Genomic DNA, 25,035 nt, shown 5'->3' on the forward strand with positions numbered 1-25,035 from the left:
TCCACACACTAAGAACATTGTGCCAATTTGAGACCATTTTGAAGTGATTTCTTCAAAGTTAAAACATCTGGTTTTAACACATGTTACAGCTACGTTAGTGAATTCTCTTTATGTTTGAAACTTTAAAGCTTCTAAAACTAACGCTGTTACTCTGGTGTCAACATTAACAAGGCTTTAAAGTGGATCTTCTAAATCATCTTTACCATTTGTAATCCAGAGAAGTCAGTGCAAAATCCACTGACACTATGCCAAAATAAAGTCAAGAGGATATTGGTAAGGAGACGACTTTTCTTGGGGGCGGTGAGAGAGGGAGGAGTAGTACTTTGAGTTACAAATCTATTAAACGTCATTTGAGTCCTTGACCAGGACAAATTTGCAAAGTTAATCTTGGAACAAGTGTGAGTTTTGTTAACTTTTTGCAAAATTCCCGGGAAAATATTTTTGGCAGCAATGCTGTGTACTGAAATCTGAATGTATCCAGCTTTGTACTGATTTTTAGAAGAGGTCTTTAAAAGGCTTCTGTGCAAGTCTGTAAAGTCAGAGAATACTCCTCATACCATCTCAGCTGGGTCTACGTATGGAATTTGTTAATGAGAATCAAAGTAAATGAAGAGTGGAGGTTCAGCCAGCATGCTTTTTTGATACCTTCTTTATTACTGTCCACTATTAAAACCCACACAACAGAACCCAAATAATCAGCAATATAAGTTAAGAATTCTTACTTCTCTTTCAATCTAGTAAAATGACTGATGGCTTCCCATTAGCCATCCTTCCAAATATCTACACTCAATATAGCATAATGAAAGTGCTCATCTACGTTTTGTATACAACCTCTTGGCTACATGATCGATTTTTTTTAAAAGCCTATTTAGCAAGCTATTAGTACCCTCTCTTACACGGTGAATCTTTCAGACAAAAAGCTTTAAAATGCAATAGTATTTGGATGGGTATTTTCTGAGTAACATAGGCATGCTACAGGTAATGATCCTGGTAATTTGGTATGTAACATATTTATCTCTTCATCTCAAGAGCCCGTTATAGGTTCAGCAGATCCCCCATCCCCAGATGCAAGAACTGCAGTGTTAAATGTTTTAACTGTCTAAATGCCAAATTTTGTAATTAACCATATTTTTATGTAAATTTTCTATGGAATATACTGGGTAAGATGTCTGCCTAGCTAGTGATTGAGTCTGTATGCTGTTTTAGCAGAACATTCATGCTGTATGTGCTGGTAAAACATTTTCGATTACTTTCAGAGACACAGAATGAATGTGGATAGAGTTACCGCTTTTTATCATTTTGTTCTATCTTGGTTTACATTTATAGGGCATTCTGTGCTGCTAGGTGCCAACAGCCCGGTTTAATTACATGCCATAAAGCTTACTCTTGTAGGAAGAGATAGGCAGCAAGACTTTTTTGCTGTGGTGAGCTGTTATAGCCACTTGGCTGTCTCACATAACTTCCTGCAGAGCTCAGGTTCCTGCATGCTCTTTTTTGGAAAGTGAAGATAAGCCAGATTTCCATTCTAACCGAGTTCAAATCTCTGAGATGTACATGTCACAGAATGCAGTTCAGTCACAGCTCTTATCTCTGGATGTGGAGTAACCAACTGGAATGAAACGAGCGGAAAAACCAGGAGGGAAGTGGTGCCAAAATGTAGATACAAGAGGACATTTTGGAGGCAGCCCTTAATGTTTATTGTGACCAACAGACTTTCCATTAGATTAACCTAGCCTTAGCTGGGGTGAGACTGTTCATTTTTCTTCACGTTGACTGTAGTTACATCATCCATGTAGGCATGACACAGCTCTCCAGTAATTTTCACGGGATTGCTCTGTTGGCTTGTTTGCCCATACCTTAAATTTGAGCCTAATGAACGGAGGGAGGGTTGTACACAGCATGGGACGTTCCTGCTGGGTAGTTCAGTTCAAATAAATTGCCTTGGCTGCTCTTTCTGCCATGTCTTACACTACTTTCCCCGAACTTAAAAAAGCAGGGTTGTTTGGAGGGGCTTTTTATTAGTTAGTGTAGTTTTAATTTAAATCAGTTCTGTCAGTCGGTTAACCACTTGGCCATGTGAGTGCTAGTGCCAACACAAAGGAGACCTTGCTGCTAGAAGGAACAAAGGCTGAGAGTGTGGAGGGAGAGTTTTTTAGGCCAACAGTGATGCTGACAGAGCTTGTGGATCCAACATGAATGCAAGCATTTCTGTTCCCTGAAGCTCATTCTCCAGGCATTTGGCCCAAATATAGTTTGGTCTACCAGGAAATAATCTAAATGGGGCATTCAGAGGACTTTCCAGGGTAACAGCCCTATCTGAGACATGTAGAGTGACCCATTCATCTCAGTGAATGAGTGTGCTTTAGAGAAGAATGGAACTTTTAAATATAGGTCAGAGTGGTGATTGCTCCATTTATCTGCCACACCTTGAAAATTTCAGTATCTCCATTTGCCACTGGGGAGGAGTCAGATTTGTCCTCACAGTAATCTGGCTCCTTGGTAATAGTGCAGATATTTGAGGGAGAAGAGCAAAGATCTTTGGTTTTTACAGGACTGCTGCTCCTGCCGTAATTACTCAGTGTTGGTTTTGATTTTTAAGCTCAATCATTTTCATGATGTACTTTATATTAAGATTCCCAGCAGCATGAAAATACATGGAAACAGATTGGTCTGGCCTTTCTGTAAAAAGGAACCATGTTGTGGATCTATGTCTTAAGAAGGTCTCTCGTCCCCAAACCCTGTCAGTCCTATGGTAGTATTCTCACACATAACCGTTTAGCATATGTCAGACAGTGTCCCAAGTTCCACTTAACTTGCCCATAAGGGTGCCTAGACTAAATATTGTGTGGCTGTAATAAATGTAAAGCTGTCAACAGAGCAGAGCCACAGCACAAGCTCAAGTGGATATAAAAATACACTGGGAGGACAAGTTGGATTAATGCTATTTTCAAGGGGACTTTTTTTGAGAAATCCTTCTCTCTAGTCACATTGTATTTAGCCCATTGTCACTACTCTGGGAGATGCTGTCAAAAGGAGACAGCCCACAGCTCCTGACAACTGGAATCCTAAATGTGCAACATTCATGTTATTTTGCCTCTAAGCAAAAAGTGATGTGGAATCGTAAGTTACAACTGCAGTGAAGAAAGGTCTTGATGCCACTTTGATTTATCTATCTCAGCATCCTACATATTCAAGTAAATGAATTGTTATCTGTATAAATGGGAGTAGCACATAAATATTTGATGATGCTAAATTCCCCATGCACTTGACATCTCTTACCATCTTTGACTGAAAATAAATGTGAACAGCAGGGAAAAAGCAGATAGCCTTCTGACAAAACAATTACAAAAAGCTAGCTATGCTTTCCAGTCACAAAGCCGAATAGAAGTGGAATCCCACACAAGGGGAAGTCCACCTTCTTTGAACGTTTGTTTGTGAGGTAAATCCCGCTCTCTGGAAAGTTTTTTGAGAAAAAAACTTTTACTTGGAAAGCTACTTGAGGTTTTTTTCTGTTCTTGCTTCATGTCTACCCTCTAGTGTTGATATGAACAGTTTCCAAGCCAAGTGTGCTCTGCAGTTCTCTGCTCTGACCTACTAAGAATTTAGACAGTCCTTTGCCTCAGTGTTTTTATGCAGTTCTCACCTTAACAACAGCATTTAAAACCAGATACATATTTCTTGAAAGATCTACTTATTTTAATGAATAAAATTAAGTCTTTACTTTTTTATTTTATGGGAGCAAGTTTTTGGGGGGACATTGTAGTGAATGACAGAAAAGTTTTGGAAAGATTGGGATCCTTGTGCATCGCATTTTAAGTGCAGTTTGTCTTTGCAGTTCCAACTGCCTCCCTCAGGTTAGCCTTGCTTCTGAGAGGGAGTCATACTGCAACAAAAACAACCTTTGAGCTGCTCAAACCTAGGCCTAGCACAGCTGAGAACTTGCTGGGCTGCTCCAAATCACACAGAAAACCATCTGCACTTTTTTTTTTTTCCCAGCTGGGCTAGTCTTTTGTCAGGTTAGTGAGCTGAACTGGTTTATAGGGGATCCAGCAAGCATTGGACTGTTCAGAGTAGCATGGAGAAAAAGGGATCTTCTTGTTGCAATGAGTTATCAAATCAACTTCAGCCTTGCACTCATGGAACACAGCAGGTAGAGCAGAAGATATAAGTGATCCATACTATTTTATTTTAAAATTAAAAAAAAAAAAAAGTATTTTTAAAAACTTAATTTGAATCAAAATGGAACTAAACTGTTTAAATGTACTGGAGTACATTTTTTCTGGTTCACAGGTGGAAGGAGTAACCTGTGATATTAGTACTGCTAGGAATGGTGAGGTCTTCAGCTGGCTCGGCATGTTCTAGAAGGATACCTGACTGCCATGATGGCAGGGACAGATCCCTTGTTCTCCTACCAAAGACAGCAGTTCTCTATGCAAGTAATATAACGCAAGTTCAAGATGTGTATCTTCCAATCAACTCATTGCAAAAAGAGGAGAAAGATTTTTAAGCTCACAGTGTTGCTAGTATTACAAGTCAAAGAAGGTTTGTACTGAGAAACCAATGTGAAAAGTAGTATATAAACATACACTGGAAGAATAGTAAATCTGTGTCACTGTATAAATGAATATGATCAAAAAACTGATTTTCTAGGGATCTTTCTCTGACTTCTCAGAATTGTTTCAAAAATGCTAGTCAAATGGCAGACAACATCTACCTTGGTGAAAATTATTTACCTTCATAATGTCTCTCATAAATGATTTAATAAGACAATAATTAACCATACAGCAGGAAACAAAGCACTATATCCAGTAACATTTTTGTGTAAGATGTTGTAAAGAGAGACTTGGGTGGAATTTAGGCCTCTGTGTAAAAAAAGCTGGCGGCTGTTGCTGCTGCAGTAAGGACTTGACTATTTGACTTCAGTTGTGCCCCTGTGTGTGCCCAGAACTGACCTAGCTTTGGCAGGGTTGTGTAAGTCTATGCCCAGACATGACTGAGATCCAGAACTGAGTTGTTTTGCTTGAAGACACTGAAAGCAAACCCCTAGATAAGCATGCCTTGCAGGCAGTGCAGGCTATTACTTACACAATCACAAAATGAAGTAGTGGTGGCTAGTAGGATTTTGCAAAGTGTGGTTAGTTGTGGCATGGCATTTGTCACTTACCACGTCACTGTTCCCTGCACTGTTTCTATGGTTTTTGTACTTTTGGTTACTGGACAAGGCAGACCCCTTGTCCAGGGACCAGAACCCATGCCTGCCCCTTCTAGGTGGGCAGCGACTTTGTGTACTTTCTTTCTGGCTCATTGAATTCTCAAGTTCATTTCTGCACAGCACAATACCTTCAGCAGGCAGATGGGGATGGTCCCCCACCCTAGCACAGGCAGGTGGAGAGGCCAGGAGGAGGGTAAATGCTGATAAAGGAATTAGGTGGTATGTTTTCCCCACCAGCCTTGCCTAACCAAGAAGTTGTTCTCTTACGGCTTCAGCTGTTTGGTTAATTGCAGAGGACTAACTTGCTAGGAAGGTCATAGAGATGGTAATTGGAAATTATGAGATGAAATTTTAACTACATGTTTTCCTTCATCAGTCAAAGTTATTATTTTCTTTCAATTAAGCCTGTTAATTGTGGCATGTAGGTGAGTCGAGGCATGTACGCAGAAGTTACATCTTCTATCAGACTAACTGATGTCACTGCTAAAAGCTCATAGTTAAGGATTATGATGATAACTTGTTTAAATGACTGAAAGTGAATATATTGAAGGGGAGCAAGCATGTACTCGTGTGGGTGACCTACACTCATAAATAAGTCTTATTTACTTTCTTACTATCTGAGAGAATCTCTTTGCATGCTAATTTTATAGAAAGTTCATTAAACCAACCTGTTGTATGGCTGACGGATCAGCATACAGCTGTGTTCTGTTGAGGTCTTGCATTTCTTCCTGCTTACAAAGCCTTTCTAACAGTAAGTTTTTGCCTTCTGTTACTGTGTGCACTCTCTCTGTTAATAGTTTTTGGAAGTGGAATATGGTGTTTTCAGAAGCACTTTTCTTAAGTGGAACAGGCGACACCTCTGTGGACAAAAGCAAAATATGTAGTTAGAGTGCACAAGTCAATGAACTGCTGACACTGAAGTTTAGCACAAGCTAGATTTTCCTAATGCTGTCCTTCTGTTATGCTCTTTGTTGCCTTGCTGGTGTTGTGTAAGGGGTCATTGTATAACAGCGAGTAGGAATGGAACAGACCTTGTAAAAATCACTGATATTTAAAACTTTCAGCTTTGCCTAGCTACTGCCTTCTGCAAGATGTACTGATCCAACAGGCAATAATGAAAGTATATTTAATCACATAGAGTTAGTCCTGTTAGTAGTTTATGATGGTGGCCTGGGCGGGTTGAATGCAGAAGTGTTGTGGTGTTCAGATCTGTCTGTAGACAAGACATCGTTTTAGTATTAAAAATAGGGGTGAGCTTCCTAAAAAACCAAGTTTGTCGTCCCTCATTGTTGGACTTTTTGATTGTTTAGGGCCTGACAATTCTGCCAGGAATAAAAATAAGCTCCTGATCTTTCCTATATCAGATCACATGCTGCATATTTCTATCCATCCCTTAATTTTTCTCTCAATGATTCTGCATCATATCTTCTCTTTGGAATAGCTGTCTTAACCTGTTTTCCCTTGTACAACACGTTAGACACTACATGGTACACATTATATGTCTAAGCATGTAATTTCTCATTTACTGACACATAGTATAATATCGGGAAACCACAATCATGACTGTGATACTGTCCTTGTTTTCCTCTAAGCAACACAGGTAAGATATCTTCTATTAAAAATCTTTTTCTCTTTTCTTTGTACTTGATTCTTATAAATCAAAGAAGTATTTTCTGATGTTATCTCATTTATACCAGGGATGAGGACTAAATAAAGAAATTGCAGTTTTCCTTAGGACCACATTTTTATCAGGACTCTTCTTTTGCACATTGTTGAGGGTGAGAGAAGAAATGGAGCTTGGTGTTAAGTTCTAGGATTATTTTTTTTAACTGCTCAAGTACTAGAAACTAGAAGCTCGCATCCGATTCAACAGCAATGTATAGATGCTTTATAAAGTCAGGGGCTCTTACCATCATTCCATGTTTTTCTCTTGATACTCAAGGATCCTGTGTTTGCTGTAACATCTCCCACTGAAACTTAGAAGAGAAAAGCAAGGTGACTTCAGTATTTTGCAGTGATTCTCAAAGCACAGTCAGTCATACACCAAAAAGTTATATACTACAAAAGCAAATGCATTGGGACAAGTGACCTGGAGCAATGAGAGTCTTCTAGAAAAGTCAGGTACTGGTTGGCACACAAAATCTGGGTGGAGACATTTATTTGGCAGATCCCTTGAACAGCTTCATTACTAAAGCTTCTTTTCTGAAAGGTTATTGTTTTACTGTCTCCTGCATCAGCATTCGCAACACAGACTACACAGTCCTTTTCCAGCATGCTAAAATGTAAACCAGCCAGGCTGGCTCAAACATTCTTGGTGTTGATAAATTCCATTCATGGAGAGCAGAAATGAGCAGTAATATCTTCAGTTTCTGGATTTGGAAGAAAATGTCTGTCTTAAGAATGATCGAGCACAGGAATGAGGCAGATGAGAAGCAGTGGTGTCAGCCTATGGCTGTGTGGATGTCATTCCAGCCTCAGCTAATGGCATTACCGTACGGTGCCCTTGGACACCACATTAGGGCTCCGATTCATGACTGAGGACAGCTGGCTTAAGGATGACTCCAGTAGTTTCTGTTCAAGCTGCCCATCTGGCCTTTGCTGCAGAAGTGGTTCAAGTCCTCAACTAACATTTGCGACATTGCAAATTATTATCTAATATATTGAGAAAAATCAGAATTAGTTCTGGTTTACCATAACTCACTCAGCTCTAAGCTGCAGTGGTTAAGTTGCTTCTACAAGAGCATCTGATCTGCCTGGAGCAAGGGCAGGTATACCTGAGAGCTGGAGCAGCTGGCCAGTCATGAGAACCCTTACAGCATACACAAGGTGAGCTGTTGGTTCCTAGATCTGAGGTCTTTTGATACTAAAATAAAAAAAAAAACTCTTTAGAAAACTGATTCTACTTTAGCAAAATTAATATAATAATTACAAGTGCTCAAATAAACATCACTGCCCTGTATTCTTCTCTCTTGACTATGTTTAATTTAGTTTAATTTTATTGGAGTCCTTGCACTTGGCTTGACTGTTACAGTTCTGCAGTTTTAAATGGTGTGAACTTGGAGCTCTCTGTAAGATTTCACATGCCTGCTATATCACCTCTAAAACCTGCCACATTTTCTAGCACCATTTCACTGTATCTCGCTTAAGCTTCCAAAAGCACAAAGGTTCTCCAATAACATTGAACGCTTCAGGTGCTTTCACTTTTTGTTAATGTTCTGACTTCTAAATTCTTCCAAAGACCATTTCCGTTCATGAATGCAGATGTCCTACGTGACCATGCAGATACAGGTTCTTCAGTTATTTTCCCTCCCCATTCTGGCCACATATTTTACCACTACAGCATAGGTCAACAAGGCAACTTTTTTCATTTTAAGTGCTTTATCTCATCACTGAAGTTTTTAGTACCTGATAGGAGACTTGAACTTTCACATCCCCAGCCTGAGGGACCCAGAGGCTGTCTTCTTAAGATACAGTCAACTTCATCGTAAAATCTCATTTTTCTCCTGGGATTACCAAGATGCTCATTTTCCTTCTGCAGCGCACGGTATTCATATTTTAGGTTCTTGTACTTTGTGCGACATTGTTTCCAATCTCTGTCTATACCACGTTTCATTAGCCTTCTGGCAATTTCCTCAAATATTTCTTTATTTCTCGTGGCCCCTTCAAGCATTTGTTGTATCTTTTCATCTGACCATATGTTTATCAGAGCTCTGACTTCATTATCACTCCAGTGTTTTCCTGCTCCAGTATCATTAACTGTAATAACTTTAAAGTGATTTTGTGCTTCTTCCAAGGGGATGTGATTGTCTGAAAATATAAATGAAACAACAACTGAGTATTGCTGAATATACATACATTAAAGTGTAATTGTAGCTAATGATTTTGTAACAAGCTGAGGGATTAATTAATGTTTATAATAATCCCTTGTTATGAAAATCTTTTAACTTTATGGTGTTAACATCATACATGATTATATTTCTCTCAAGTATGCAAAATATGTAGCAAGTGAAACCTCTTGTTTCTCTAAGGCATCTAAATTTCCACATTTTGTCAGTGTAATTTTGTTGCTGTTGTCAAATTAAAGACAGATCTGTCCAAGCGCTGCATGAAGGAAAGCAATACGCCTTAAGCTTTAAAGCAACAAGATATCAGTATTGATAATAAAATGGCTTTCCAGTATGGTGTCAAATTAGAATGGCATGGCAAAATATCATGCAAATGAAAATGTTACTGGGGATTCAATCAAAGAAAAAAAATCTTATCTGTGTATTCAGAAGTAGGAAATGCTGCTCATCAGACAAATGTAGAATGCAAAGTTGAACTACAGTATTAATGCAAGTTTTGCTCATGACAGGGAACAGAGCTTTGAAACTAATTTTTAAGTTTAGTGATAAAGCTAGACTGGAGTCAGAAGTAGAAAAGTAAAGCCATGTTTACAGTAGAGATCTGCTTGGTCCAGCTTTGGTACTGAAATTACAATGCAATTTCATTTCAGAATAAATACATGGAAATTAATACTCACCTGTCCCGACCATCCGTTTTGTTACTGGCGTACAAGATCTGTCTTCTGAGGTAGTGCTTATAGAATCATCATCTATAGAAATACATAGATTTAAGTAAAATAGACTTGGACTTAGACCAATAAAGTGCTAATATTATTGTCATCCTCTGCAAGTAACGCCTATCCACTTAAAAATGTCATAATCCATTAGCCTAACCCATTAATCATAGAATAGTATAGGTTGGAAAAGACCTTTAAGATCATTGAGTTCAACCATTAACCCAGGACTGTCAAGTCCACCACTAAACCATCTACATGTCTTTTAGATACCTCCAGGGATGGTGACTCAACCACATCCCTGGGCAGCCTGTACCAATGCTTGACAACCCTTTCAGTGAAAAAAATTTTCCTAATATCTAAATTTGATTACCTGGCACTTGTTACCTGGGAGAAGAGACCAACACCCACCTTGCTCTAACCTCCTTTCAGGGAGCTGTAGAGAGTGTTAAGGTCTCCCCCTCAGTCTCCTTTTCTCCAGGCTAGACACCCCCAGTTCCCTCAGCTGCTCCTCATAAGACTTCTGCTCCAGACCCTTCACCAGTTCCATTGCCCTTCTCTGGACACGCTCCAGCACCTCGGTGTCTGTCTTGTCATAAGGGCCCCAAAACCGAACACAGTGTTCGAGGTGCGGCCTCACCAGTGCTGCTGAGCACAGGGGGACGATCACTGCCCTTGTCCTGCTGGCCACACCATTTCTGGTACAAGCCAGGATGCTGTTGGCTTTCTTGGCCACCTGGGCACACTGCTGGCTCATGTTCAGCTGGCTGTCAGCCAGCACCTCCAGGTCCTTTTCCTCCAGGCAGCTTTCGAGTCGCTCTTCCCCAAACCTGTAGCATTGCGTGGGGTTGTTGTGACCCAAGAGCAGGACCTGGCACTGAACCTTGTTGAACCTCATACACTGGCCTTGGCCCATCGGTCCAGCCTGTCCAGATCCCCCTGCAGAGCCCTCCTGCCCTCCAGCAGATCAGCAGTCCCACCCAACTTGGTGTCATCTGCAAACTTACTGAGGGTGCGCTTGATCCCCTCATCCAGATTGTTGACAATGATATTAAATAGAGCTGGCCCCAGTACTGAGCCCTGGGGAACACCACTTGCGACCGGCCACCAGCTGGATGTAGCTCCATCCACCACTGTTCTCTGGGCTCAGCCAGCCAGTTTTCCATCCAGTGAAGCGTACACCCGCCCAGGCCCTGAGCAGCCAGTTTCTCCAGGAGAATGCTGTGGGAAATGGTGTCAAAGGCTTTACTAAAGTCCAGGTAGACAACATCCACAGCTTCTCCCTCATCCACTAAGCAGGTCACTTTGTCATAGAAGGAGATCGAGTTAGTCAGGCGGGACCTGCCTTTCATAGGCCCATGCTGGCTGGGCCTGATCCCCTGGTTGTGCTGCATGTGCTGCCTGATGGCACTCCAGATGATCTGCTCCATCACCCACCCTGGCACGGCGGTCAGGCTGACAGGCCTGTAGTTCCCCAGATCCTCCTTCTGGCCCTTCCTGTAGATGGGCGCCAGGTTTGCTAATCTCCAGTCAACTGGGACCTCCCTGTTTAGCCAGGACTGCTGATAGATCATGGAAAGCGCCTCAGTGAGCACTTCTACCAGCTCTCTCAGTTCCCTTGGGTGGATCCCATCCAGCCCCATAGACTTGTGTGTGAGTGGTGTAGCAGGTCAATGAGCATTTCCCCTTGGATTATGGGGGCTTCATTCTGCTCCCCATCCCTGTCTTCCAGCTCAGGGGGCTGGGTACCTGGAGGGCAACTGGTCTTACTATTAAAGACTGAGGCAAATAAGGCATTTAGTACCTCAGCCTTTTCATCATCCTTTGTTACTATGTTTCCCCCCCACATCCAATAAAGGATGAAGATTCTTCTTAGCCCTTCTTTTGTTGCTAATGTATTTACAGAAACAATTTTTACTGTCTTTTACAGCAGTAGCCAGATAAAGTTCTAGTTGGGCTTTGACCCTTCTAATCTTCTCCCTGTATAACCTCACAACATCCCTGTAGTCTTCCTGCATTGCCTGCCCCTTCTTCCAAAGGTCATAAACTCCTTTTTTTCCTGAGTTCCAGCCAAAGCTCACTGTTCAGCCAGGCCAGTGTTCCTCACCACCAGCTCGTCTTTCAGCACATGGGGACAGCCTGCTCCTGTGCCTTCAAGATTTCCTTCTTGAAGAATGTCCAGCCTTCCTCGACCCCATGGCCCTTCAGGACTGCCCCCCAAGTGACTTTGTCAACCAGGCTCCTAAACAGGCCAAAGTTTGCTCTCTGGAAATCCAAGGTAGCAGCTCTGCTGACACACCCCACCACACACTTCTTACTCCTCCAAGAATTGAAAACTCATTTAATGATCACTATGCCCAAGATGGCCTCCAACCATCACATCGCCCACAAGTGCTTCTCTGTTCACAAACAGCAGGTCTAGTGGGATGCCTTCCCTAGTTGGGTCACCAGCTATGTCAGAAAGTTATCTTCCACACACTCCAGGAACCTCCTACTGTTTCCTCTCTGATGTATTTGCAGCAGACTTTTGGTAAGCTGAAGTCCCCCACAAAAACAAGGACTAGCAATTGTGAGACTTCCTCCAGCTGCTTATAGAGTATTTCATCTGCCTCTTCATCCTGGTTGGGTGGCCTTCCCCCCTGATTCTTACCTATAAACACTCAACCCCATCATCGCCATCATTAAGCTCTAGACAGTCACAACACTCCCTGACATACAGGGCTACCCCACAGCCTCTCGTTCCTTGCCTGTCCCTTGTGAAGACTTTATGGCCATCCATTGCAGCACTCCAGTTGTGTGAGTCATCCCACCATGTTTCCATGATGGCAACTATATCATAGGTTTCCTGCTGCACAATAGGTTCCAGCCCCTCCAGTTTGTCGCCCATGCTGCATGCATTGGTGTAGGTGCGCTTCAGCTGGGTTATTGATCCTGCCACTTTTTGGAGGGAGAAGCCCTAATTCCTACGTGACCATTCTCAGGCCCTTCCATGGTTTCTAACACATCAATAACCCTTGTGTCTTTGCTGACTCATGGATCTCTATCCCCTGCCTCCACTGAAATGGCAGACCAAAGGGCCTCGCTAGGACACCATCCCTCAATCATCGGTGTGCTGCCCCCAGGCTTATCTCTAGCAAGCCTGGTTTTATCCTCTTCCCCCTTCAAATGTAGTTTAAAGCTCTTTCAACGAGCCCTGCTAATGCCTGTGCAAAGATCCTTTGCCCTCTCTGAGACAGGTGTACCCCGTCTGTTGCCAGCAGGCCTGGTGTCATGTAAACCCACCCATGATCAAAACCCCCAAAATTCTGCCGGTGACACCAGGCTCGGAGCTGGCTCTTTCTGTTTCTTCCCTCGTCATTCCCTGCAACTGGAAGGACAGAGGGGAACGCTGCTTGTGCTCCTGATCCATTAACCAGTTGCTCTGCAGTTTCTCTTGATTGCCCTCAGACTTCTTGTTGCGACTTCATCGCTGCCCACCTGAAAAACCGATCACGGACAGTAATCTGAGGGCTGTACCGGGGTTCCCCTTCACAGCTGTAACCCGGGCCCCAGGGAGGCAGCAGGGCCGGGTCTGCGTGCTGGGCCTGCTGCTCCCTTCAGCAGGGAGTCTCCTGAACAAGTCTTCTGCCACACGCCCCCCTAAACAAAGTTTTTATTGGCATTTCTTCTAAGCCTTATCCTTCTCTCTGCCCCTGCATTCCCCAAAAGGTAGCTGTGGATATGACATGGATTTAAAACACTTGATTAAACACGTAGGCATACACTGACGGTTTGTATCTCACATATATGCCTATTTGCATAACATGTTTGTATACACTGATTAGCACAGGCGTGCCTTCCAGATTTTTTTCTTAAGTGCTGCAGGTAGGCCAGGCTTGGCGAGGCTCGGGTGCCATTTGTAAGGGCACATGCCTGTGGATGAACTGACACCTGACAGGGCTGGGCTGCAGCCTTTCCTTCACAGGGCCATGAGTGCTCCCCACTGCCGTCATGAAATGAGCAGGGACCGGGGCCCCAGAAGGCCACTGTCCCCCTCTCCAGTCCGGGAGCTGTGCATGTGATGCGGGTGCAATGGGGAGAGGGAGGCACAGGCACCTGCCCGCACACCTGCACGCAGCGTCATTCTGTACAAGCTGCATTGCATGCTGCTGGTGGGGCTTGTCTCAGATCTTTGTGAGAACTGAAAAGAGACCTTTGCTCCTTACTCCTTCTTGTTCTCCTCTGTTCAGGACTCCTTTTGACCACAAAAAACCAGTGGTTTAGTCCATTTTAAGCTGCCATGGTGGGTTTCAAAGCTGGGCTTCAAGGTGTGCCTTTCCCCGATTCTGGGAGGGAGGGCAGGGAGGGATGTTAGGTTTTGTGGGGAAGGTTGCAGGATTTTGCCTTCTTTTGGGAGACAGCCATCCGTGTTTGTTTACCTTTGGGTGAAAGGCTAGTCTCTGGTACAGAGCTTTTGTGATGGTGGTAACATAAGCAGAAGAAAAAATGGGAAACAATTCATTAAGGCTTTTGTCGAAGTCTTCAGCCTCAGCTTAACTTGCACTTTCTACATATAGGAATGGCTCTATCCAAAACTATTCTATGTGACTTCAATGACAAAACAGGGAAGACAGGAAAACTATTTTTTATTCTACCAGCATATGAGTGCTCTTCAAAATCCCATCTCTACCAGAATAGATACATTGATCTATTATTTTTCTGCATGTATACATGCCAGCTTTTTCTCCCTCTGCAGAGCTGAGGCAATAATAGATTTGCGCTTTTTCACAGCATAAAAACTATTCCTTTTAGAAGTAAAATTCAGGACCCATCAGAATTACTGAAATCACGTGTGGACACCAAAACCCAGCTTTGCTGACTCTGGGCTCATTTCCTCATCTTGGACTGCTCTGAGGCTGAAAGTTCACTTTTGTGTGACATTACTTTTTGGGTTGGGAAGGAGAGAAAGATTAGTCATCATTGGTTTGGTAGGGGATGTCATACACCGTCTATATTCAGTACAGTTTTTGGTAAAGGGTAGAAGTAAATATTCCTTCTATGTTTTGAAAAACTGAGTGCATGGTTTCGACTCTGTTAGAAATAAGAGATTGTTGGTAAATAAGCAAGGTTCATTTGATGTGCTTTCTATAATGGTACTTGCTAATATATGCACAGAGTAGTACTTAGAATTTTTACATTTGCCTTATAACTTGCTTTCTCAAGTGATTTGGCAAATACTTGTTTTTCAGAAGCCACATGCAGGAATAAATTTTATACTTATGGAAAACTTAACATCAGAAATTATACTCTTAATAAGCATATGTGTGTGATTTACTTGCAGTGCCAGAAAAAAAGTGTGTTTTCATTAATAGGCTGCCCTATAACTCTTAAGAAAATTCTTGCATCTTCCTTTAACATTTGCAGCTATTGGAAGTACAACCTTGGGCCAAAACGGAGCAGCAGGTCTACTCCTGGGCTCTTAAATGATATTATTTTTTAAAAAACTATTACCAAAAAACCCCATGGCGCTCATTTATGTGCTCCCCTTCTCAACCATGCTGGCTCTCTAATCTCTTTCTGCCTTTGGCAACAGCACCTGTACTGCTGACTTACATGATTTCTATCCTCAATTGGATATCACATGACAGGAACAGGGATTTTGTGTGTACAAGGCAGTCAGTTGATTTGCATGACATTTTATTCTATGTCATTGTGTATGAACTCTTCTCTTTGCATTAGTGTGACCTCGCTATGTCTCTGAACTTTCAGGGACACAGCTTTACTTTATCCTCAGTGTAACTTGTGTTGCTGTGTGTCATTGCTGTGATGGCATTGCTCTGATGTTGTCCTTGGTGTCATACTCGATACAGTTGTCTTTCATAATCAAGATCAACCTATGCAAACAGTTGTAAAACCTCTATTGGATAGGGTGTCTCAACACCCAAACTCCAGATAACATAACTGCCAAGAAGGAAGCTCTTGCCTGGATCACAGAAATACTGATGCATACAATAGAAATATTTTTATGGTAGAAACTTTCAGTGTAAAAGGCAAAAAACCTGTTGTTCACATAATCATTATAATAGAATTTTTTATTCTTTCCATTAACCTCTGAGTACAAACAACACTACCATAAAGTATATTTTGTTCGAGGATGTCAGGACAATTTCAGTGTCATTGCTATTTCCTCTGATGCCTTTTTTTCATGACCTTCCATCGTTTCTATGTGCATTTATTCCAGAAGATTAATATCCCTACTGTATTCTAATGTTAAATTGTAATGTTTTTAATAAAAAAAATCTTCTGAATACTTGTCATTGAATGTATGACTTCTACATATTGCCGAGGCTCTGATTTCGACTTTCCTTATAAAATAATTAAGAATATTTATGGCACTTGTTTGATAGAGTGTAGCCTGAAATTAAATGCACTGTCATGAAGTAGTTCGAAAAGACAGATAAGGTATAAAATTTTCAGTGTTTCTGGACAGCTGTTCAGCTCTCCAGTTTATCCTCTCTAGCAACTGTATATGAAAAAGAACAGTATCTGTGTCACAATCAAATGCAGATTTACCACATCTAGCATAATAAGGAGTATGTTGTCTGGGAAAATAAGATTTTGTTAATTGGGGGAAGGAGAAATAAGTGTTTATACATTTTTGCAATATAAAATCAAACAAACCCCAGTTTTTATCATAACGTAGAAGCAGAATGAGTATAATGTGTGGAAATAACATAAGAACCTTAGAAATCTGCAGTCCCCAGTAAAGTAGAATGTGCTGTTATAACCATCAAGACACAGTCTTGACCTACCTATGTCAATCGTCTCCTTCTTTATTTGTGTAGTTTCCAGAGCTGCTGGAGTGGAGTGGGCAAAGTCCCCCTCATCTTCAAAGATTTCTGTAAAAAAAAATAAAAATAATTACAGAGCTCTAATTAACTAAACAGGTCTTGAGTTATGTCTTGGGAACCACCAACTAAAGAATGCCATTAATGACAACTATTGTTGAAGATTTCATCTCTTAATACATTAAAGCTGCCATTTCCCTGCAGCTGTGGGTTTAAGAGCAGAGCGTATGCACTTAAAAATAAATCCAGAACACCATGTAACAGCTGTCTAATACAAGTGTATGGATTAAATGTGCCAAATCTTAAGTTATTTAAACCTAGATCAGAATTTGTAGAATGTTCGCTGATGAGCAATTGTAAGATATGTAGTAACTGGTGACCCTCCATGCAGCAGAACAGGCAAGACAGTGACTTTCCTAAGGGGTGCTTCAATACATACTGGAATTATTGGAAGACTCCAAGCGACTGATGCCATGAGTCACTGAATTAACCCCAAAAGGGGTGAGGGTCCTGGCACTGCATCAGGGTGCTGTGCCTGGACCACTGATCTGCAAGGCTGCCTGCCTGCCTAGTAAAGACAAAGTACTAAATGCCTGTCCTGAGAGCATCCTCCCTGCAAAAGGTTTACATCACACAGCTGGGCCCTGGCCCCAGGCAAGGTGACAGAGGTGTCCCTGGGCTCCCCTCCACGGGGAGGAGACCTCCACTCCTCTGCCATTGGCCCTATGGTGTTCGGGGGGGACAGCTCCACCCCTCAGCCCTGGGAGGGAGGGATGGACTGGGGGATGACGCAAGTGGTCTTTGTGATCCTCATTCCCAAGGGAGTACAGAGATTAAATGGTGAAGGCCACACCACGGATCGATGACAGCAGTTTCTGGCTCCCAGACTGTTCTCAGTCCATTCAAGAATATTTCCCCTAAACATTGAGCAATAAAGCATAATCTAGATTCATTTTATTAAAAATTACCCCCCAAATCAATACGGCCTTGTTTGCATCAGATGTTCTTTACGATGTGACCAGCATCATGTGCCTTTTAATTTATTTTTTTTTTCTTAGTGAGCCAAGAATGTGGGTAGGGAGCCTGGCTTTTTTTTCTAAGCCACCGTTCAGAGTTTTTGGAGGGAGAGCATGAGGAGAGCAAGACTGAGCCAAACAGAACAAACCATCAACGGTTTCTGGCATGGATAAAACACAGTGGCTCCGTCCGCATTGTTTAGTGAAGCTATAGACAGTTGCCAGCAAATATGCTTAATCTCTACTTTGTGTTTGAAGCATTGCTCACAAGGCCACCAGAGCCATGCTGTCGCAGTCTTTCCTTTTACCCGCTCAGACTGATACAAGCTCTGTTCTCTTTTGGCACTCTGTCACTATCACCATCCTGGGTTCTGGCACATGAGGCAAGATTAGTAATTTGTCACCTAATCCTTACTCTCGTGTGTGTTTTGTTAGTATAAAAGGGGAGTAGGAAATGTCAAAGCTAGGGAAATTTTGGAGTGTGTGGCCTATGTTTACTCTCCAACAGCTTGCAAAATTGCTGCTGCTTCTGTCATGCAGATCTATGAGACTGGATACAGACAACTTGGATGCAGTTAGGAGTTTGTATGCTTGGGCTGAGCCACGGAATAATCAAGAAGTTTTGCACTTCTCTGAAACACTCTACTTCACACCAGCCTGGGGCATATGTATGAAAACATTATCTTTTGACTTTGTATGTTTTAAAATTCCAAGCACACAGCTGTAAGTCTTCAAGCCAACATAAGTGCCCCAGTATGCACTGACTTAAGATCTTAAACAACAGATTTTTAAAAAGCCCTTGCTTAGAAATTTACCCTGGCAGCGTCATGAGTTTGTTCTGAATTTGTTCTGAGAAGGACATACAGTAAAGTACGCTGGGCACCAAAAATCCTACAAAATAATGACAAGAAAAGTCATTTGAAGCAAAATACTTGCTGTAGGTATTTTTTAAGAACATCAAGCTACTGGTATTCCCTAGAATCTTGTTTTCACCTCCGCTGTTGTTCCCTGGCCCTTGTATTTAATCAGACACCCCTGTGTGTGCACAGTGACACACTGGAATGTACACACACACCACAGAGTTTGCATGGCTGGCTACTGCCTGGGCTAACTGAAACAGTTTGGCTCTTCCGAACAGATTTCTGGAATTCACTGCCCTCAAAACCGATCCCGTGAAACAGAAAACATCAGTCAAAACGACTAAACACGGGTTTATTTCCAGGCTGTTTTAATATGGGTATCTTTCGCCCGGAAAGTGCCATTCACGGCGGCCCCAGCCTCCCCCGGCGGCTTTGGCCGGCAGCGGAGCGGGCCGCCTGTGCCGTGGGCTCCTGCGCCCCCTGCCGGCCAGGCCCTGCCGCTGCGCCCCCGCCGCCCGCCACGGGCGCACCTCGGGGCTTGTTTCCCTCCGTCCTCCCCTTCCCAGGGGGCACGTGCTGCTGCTCCCCGAGTTTAGGCAGAGGAGAAAAACAGTACCATGAAACGTCAAATAACCAGGTATTTCCCTGGAACCGGGCAGGGTATTTGTCTTTCGACTAATAGCATCTTAAGTTTTTCCCTGCTAGAGTACAGCAAACCCGACCATTTGTAAAGGTCAGCAGTGGCGACAGTGTTGCTGTGGCTCATAACGGAGATTCCCATGTAAGCTGGTGAGAAGCACATGCGCTGCTGAGGCAGCTTGTGCACCTCTGCATGTTCACACAGCTGCGGTGGCCAGAAAGCAGCTATCTGCCCAGGCTAGCTAGCGTATGTCTAACTGACAGCAGAGTACATCAACTCCATGTATTAACTAGGAAGATACCTTGATACAAGGTGAACAGAATTTATAAATTCCTAATTACATCCAATTGAGGGGGTTTACAATTTTTTTTTTTAAAGGCACGAGTATAAATTACAATCACGTGCTTGCTGAGCAAGTTTCCTACGAAGGTTCTGTTGAATATGGAGTAGTCCTTAAGAAGTCACATCCTAAAGGCTATCGATTGTCAGACATCTGGTATCAAAGATTCAATGTAATATATCACTGCCTGATTGACTTTTTCACTACTTGTCAGGAAGTAAATTTATGAATACAGAGGTACATACAATCTCTTTACTTGCCAGATTCTCACTTTAAATTTATTCCAACCATCTAGGAAAGGCATGTATCACAATTCAAGAATAAAGGGTCTCCATGATATTGTAACGTAAAAACTGAGCATCTTTTCTCTGCTTTATGTAATATCTAATTATGTTACCGGTAATAACATTAAAGTCTAGGTGTTTTTTACTATCTGTGGTAAAATAATTTGAATCTGTATCATTCATTTGGGAACCAGGGAAAGAATTTTAGAAACTGAAACTGCACCGCTTCATGATGTAGTGCTGTGGTTTTGCCTCTTCTTCCCTACAGAAGTTTGAACAGTAGTCTTTAGAGTGGATAGGCTGAGCCAGAGACACTTCTGAAGTACTTGCTGTTTTAGCCTTTCCCCACAAAATCAGATTGCAGTTACAATTATCCAGAAACAAACAAAATATGCAGTTAAAATCCATATACTTGAGAAGGCAAACTGTAACCAAGGTAGGCTATAGATGTCTTAACACCTACACTTATCCTAAAGGAGTGTTAAAGCGTCAAAAATGAATGCTCAGAACTTTACTAGAAGTAGTCTGTTAACTCCACCTTAAATAACTCATTTGGAAGATTGCAATCCAAAAAGTTACAATATTACGTAGCTGCAGGCAGTTGAAAACTATGTCAGATGACAGTTTAGTGGCACTGCTCAATCTATGTATTATTACAGTATCTCACTACTGTTCATGTATATGTAGTAATTTTACTTGTTGATGGGGAGAAACGGAATTTTATGCATTTGACAAGTTGTCTTAACTGCATCTCACAAAGTACTCTTCATGATTTCTTATGTATTTTTCTCTCTCAAAATGAGGTCCCTATAAGCAATACACTTTTCATGACAACCTATTTTTCTCCAGTGAATGCCTCAAGTGCCCATGGTGGTGTGGTAAAAGGCCAGTTACATATTTCTTTGTTAGTAAATTTAAATTAATAAATGTAACTGCTGTTGAATGGTAAAACAAAATTGCTACTGTCCAGTATATCTCAAATTACCTCTCATGATCAACCATGTCTTTACTTACTTGTCATAGGTGTTTCTTTCGTTATACGCAGAGCTGCCTGATTCTCTGGAGTAGTATTTACAGTAACATCATCTGTCAGAAGATTTTAAATTTGATATTAAAATCTTTAAAGTTCACATTAGACCATTTAAAATTCTGTAAGACTACTCCTTAATGCCTAATTTAGACCATATTCTGCCTCATGCTACCGAAAGAGATCATAAGGTCCCTTGTGGCATGTCAGGTCTGTCAGCCTTTGATACTTTCATGTGTCTCTAGCTGAACGTTAAACTCCCGTTTCCCCTGAAAGTTACGCTTTCAGATGCAAATCATAATGTTTCTTTGTAAAGAGCATACGACCTTCATAGTCAGTGCTAGTAGTGATACTCTTCAATGAAGTTTTCATTCCCCAACATGAGAGTTTACACAATTATATTAAAGATTGATCACATTATATTGTGAAAAAGAGAATGCGGTTACTAGTTCATGCACAGGAGAGTGAACAATTCTAATCCTTGGAAAGACAGAGTTTAAGTAGAAGTAAATGTGGTAATACATTGCACTCAGCTTGTTCAAACCAATAGTTTCTTCTTCTTTACATCTTGGGCCATGAATCTTTGAAAAGATTACTTACGAGACTGTTTTTATCGAATTCAGCAGAGCACTGTAAATGTGCATATATGCTTGTACTGAAAGTATAGTTATCACCATGATGTTATCTCCTGCTTGTAAATATTTTGGGTCTTTGTCTCTTCCAACCATAATTACAATGTGGGCTTATTTTAGAAATCCATCTTGATTTACTAAATTGAGGGAGTCATTTATATAAAATAGAAGACTTTTCAGTTTACCTGAGTCAGAAACTTTCTTTGTATCTCCAACCCGTAGGTTTTCTGACATATTACTAACAGAGTCCTCTTCAGCTGTGTCTCCAGGCATTTCTGCGTAAATAATGCTATGTTAATTAGGGCACTGCATTTGTGTACTACATAAGAACAGCTGTGCTGTGTCAAATCAAAAGATCCATCCAACCTATGCCAAAAGATCCGTTATGCCAGCAGGCAGTAGTAGATGCATTAGCAAAAAGCTTAGAAACAGCAACTGAAGAGTGAATCCTCCCCCAAAATGTTTTCATAGTTTTCAGAGATGGTCTCTGTGCTATATTTTTCTTCACTTCTTCCATTAGTTTACTAACTTCTAGTCTTGTATTTGGCCATTGTAATATCATGCCCTGTGTAGGACTCTTACTGTGTAATAAAGAGTTTTATGTTTAATTTTATTCTTAAACAACAGGCATGTTTCTGGTTGTACATACCAATAAAAAATGTTTTAACTCCTGGGTAGTGTAGGTTCATCGGTCTAATTCTGCATTAATCCATCCAAGTTATTTTTTCAATAACAGCACAAAAATAAAGACAAGCTCTGACAGTATTCTTGGTGTTACTCCTTTTGCTATTTTCACCATAGCTGTTTCACTGCTTTGGGAGACTTGCTCCAAAGGCCAGTGAAGCTGGACTATTGGGGAAAACAGGAGAAAGGAAATTTCAGTGTTAATTTTTTTAACCAATGTCTGTAACTACAGACTTTTTTGCTCAATGTCTTCATTTTTTCTCGTTACACAGTCTGACCATCTCTCTGATCCTTTTTTGGTTTTTTTTTAAACTAAGCTGGTAACAGTCTCTTCTGCTGTGATTTTGACCGGAATGGTCTTTCTGCATTGCTTTATTTTATCCTATGTCTCCATCTTTTTTTCCTCCTTTTGTTTCTCAGTTTTGCTACAAAAAGTCTGAGGCAATCACTCAATCTGAAAGACCACCTTATAATGTAAGACACAATAGTAAACTTCCATTTGGTGTTTTTTTCCCCCCAGCAAACTGGTTAATCTAGCTGGTTGCTCTTTTTTTTTTGGTGTTCTTTCAAATCTCTAGTGTTGGAAAACTAAATGTTTTACATTATATATGGGTAGCTGAAGTACTTACCTATGGAGTCCTTTTCTGATTTTGCTTCTGTCCATTCTGGAGGCCTCTCACTTTCATCATTATCTGATTTACTTGCTTGTTCCATGGTGCTGTGCCCCAGAATAGCATCCAGTTCATTAAAAAATTTCATACTTTTACTTGTACTCCCTGAGTCTTGGGCACTTTTAACACTCTTGTATTCATGTTTCAGATTTTTATATTTTGTCCTGCACTGCTTCCAGTCCCTGTCAATTCCAAACTTCTGAAGTCTAGCAGCAACCTGTTCAAATATTCTTTTATTTCTCACTGTCCCCTCCAGTTGTTGCTGGATATTTTTGTCTGACCATATGCGTATCAAAGCTCTGACTTCATTAACAGTCCAGTGTTTTCCTCCTTCATTTGCTACTGTTGGAATAAAAGCCGGTGTTTTGGAAGCCTCTATTGCTGACGTTGGATTACCTGCATCGTGTGGGGTAGGGGAGAGACACAGAAACGGGTTACCTGCATTGGGTGGTTGGGGTGGGAAAGGACAGACAGAATGAGAATGAAGTATGCCATTTCCTCATGACTTGGCTCTCCAGAGAAAGACGGAGTAGAGGTGACATTAAAATCGAGCTACTGGTTATTAACTTTTCAGCATTTTTGTTAACTCTGACATCATTTTTGCCCTCTCTTGAAAACCAGCACTGGTAGTGCATGTACATTTAACTAACCTAAGAGGAACATTCCTTTCTTCTGTGCCCTAATACACTGAACTTTACTTGTAACAACTTTGAGAATAACCAAGGACTTTTGACACCTCTGAGAATAACCAAGGAACTGTTTTGTCATTCAGACATTAGAGAGGAGCGCTGTTTGGCAGAGAGCAAGTGCTGCCTTAGCACAGCAATAAACTGGGCCCCGAGTCACTGACACTACCATCAAGACTTGACTTTCTGCATTTGTGCCATACTCATGGTTTTACACACATAGAGAGATTTAAACTGGGTAAGGATCTGAAGAATCTGATCCTTAACTCTTGACCAAGTATCCAGTTTGTGAGGAGCTGATGAATGGAGACTTGTCTTCAGTCACAGGAGCGTTTGTGCGATAACGAGCACAGTTCTCATGGTACAGAACCTCCACCTTTTCTCAGTGCAGGTCAATCAATGACATTTGGGGATTTTTATTAAAAAATTAAGTTTGAGTTATCGTACTCTGCAGATCTAAGTTTTTTTTTTTTCTTCAGTCTTCAACTTTATTTTTTAATGTTTACTTGTTTCTAATTATGAATTTGCTCCCAGACTTCATTTTGATTATCAAATTAGTTTGGAAAGTGGTTTCTTATGCATTTTCTATCTAAATCTTTGCAAAAATAACTACAAAAACAAAAAAAAACCCCAAAAAACCACAATTCCAGCGCTTCAACAAAGACATCAAACATGAAAGTGCACAGTAACTGACACGGTTTTTTCCAACCATACTGAAGTGATAAATGCCTTTGCCAGTGTCTTATTCTAAAAGGGCAAGCCAGGTTACCGGGGTTGGATACTTTATAGTCGCTGAGCTTTATGTGATGGCAAAAATATCTGACCTTTGCTTGTACATACAGCTTCAGTGGAGTGTACTTGTGTATAGCCACCTGTCTGAGGACCAACTTCTCCTAGACAGAGGCATTCTTTGCTAGTCTCCGTAATTCATTCTGGTTGTGAAAAAGCTGTTCGGAGATAGCGGTTTTCCCCCGTTTGTCCTGCCCTGTGTTAATCAGGACTCTGCAGCAGCCAGCTCACTGATACGTTGTTGAGGAGGGTAATTTTCAGGTTACGTATCACTTATGCTTTCTTCATTTCTTCCTGGGGGAGTCAAAGAAAATGTTTGTTTACAGGTGAATGCAACCGTAGGTCACAGGTGACAACTGCCAACATCAGACAGGCTTGGTGTAGTCTCTCTGCTCAGTGTTACCGGGAGCATTTCAACTACCTGGATTTCCAGAGTGGTGCATTCTGCACTACCAGAGCGTGCTGCGGGGGCCAGAGAGGAAGGACCCAGGGGAAGAGAAGAGGAAGACAAATGCAGAAGGTGCTCCCTGCACTTCTCAGTCAAGCCACAGAGTATGGGGCAGTCTGGGAGGGATAAGGTTTCTTTATAGCTCTTGTGTAGACCACCATTTCTCACTAGTAAGCTCATTTGCAACTAGGCTCACTTTTGGTTGTGGATGGTAGTTCAGATGAGTGCTCGTGACATAGTGTATTGCTTATTCCTTCTACTGTATGCAGAGTGGAAAAAGGTGCCAGTGTTTGTTCCTCATTCCCTTTAAAAACCATTGCGATTCAAAATATATTACCCACAAGCACTGCTCTGAAACAAT

The 25,035-nt window shown here is 41.5% G+C and overlaps 2 protein-coding genes across 3 annotated transcripts in view; one reads left to right on the plus strand and one right to left on the minus strand.

The window, feature by feature from the left end:
- PPAT (phosphoribosyl pyrophosphate amidotransferase) overlaps window positions 1-25,035 on the plus strand; it is a 54,121-nt gene that overhangs the window by 3,198 nt on the left and 25,888 nt on the right. The window lies entirely within an intron of this gene.
- Window positions 2,543-25,035, minus strand: part of LOC119145849 (trihelix transcription factor PTL) — a 29,593-nt gene continuing 7,100 nt past the window's right edge. For both annotated transcript variants that reach the window (XM_037382595.1, XM_037382586.1), the window contains 8 exons: window positions 22,710-23,147; window positions 21,582-21,671; window positions 20,752-20,823; window positions 16,562-16,648; window positions 9,735-9,806; window positions 8,618-9,019; window positions 7,123-7,188; window positions 2,543-6,071 (listed from right to left, as the gene is read on the minus strand). In XM_037382595.1, coding sequence (XP_037238492.1) covers window positions 5,857-6,071; window positions 7,123-7,188; window positions 8,618-9,019; window positions 9,735-9,806; window positions 16,562-16,648; window positions 20,752-20,823; window positions 21,582-21,671; window positions 22,710-23,147 — 1,442 coding nt within the window. In that variant the 3' untranslated portion in view covers window positions 2,543-5,856. The remainder of the gene's footprint in view (window positions 6,072-7,122; window positions 7,189-8,617; window positions 9,020-9,734; window positions 9,807-16,561; window positions 16,649-20,751; window positions 20,824-21,581; window positions 21,672-22,709; window positions 23,148-25,035) is intronic.

Source organism: Falco rusticolus, chromosome 1 (assembly GCF_015220075.1).
Source record: "Falco rusticolus isolate bFalRus1 chromosome 1, bFalRus1.pri, whole genome shotgun sequence".
In the NCBI taxonomy this organism is placed as follows: Eukaryota; Metazoa; Chordata; class Aves; order Falconiformes; family Falconidae; genus Falco; species Falco rusticolus.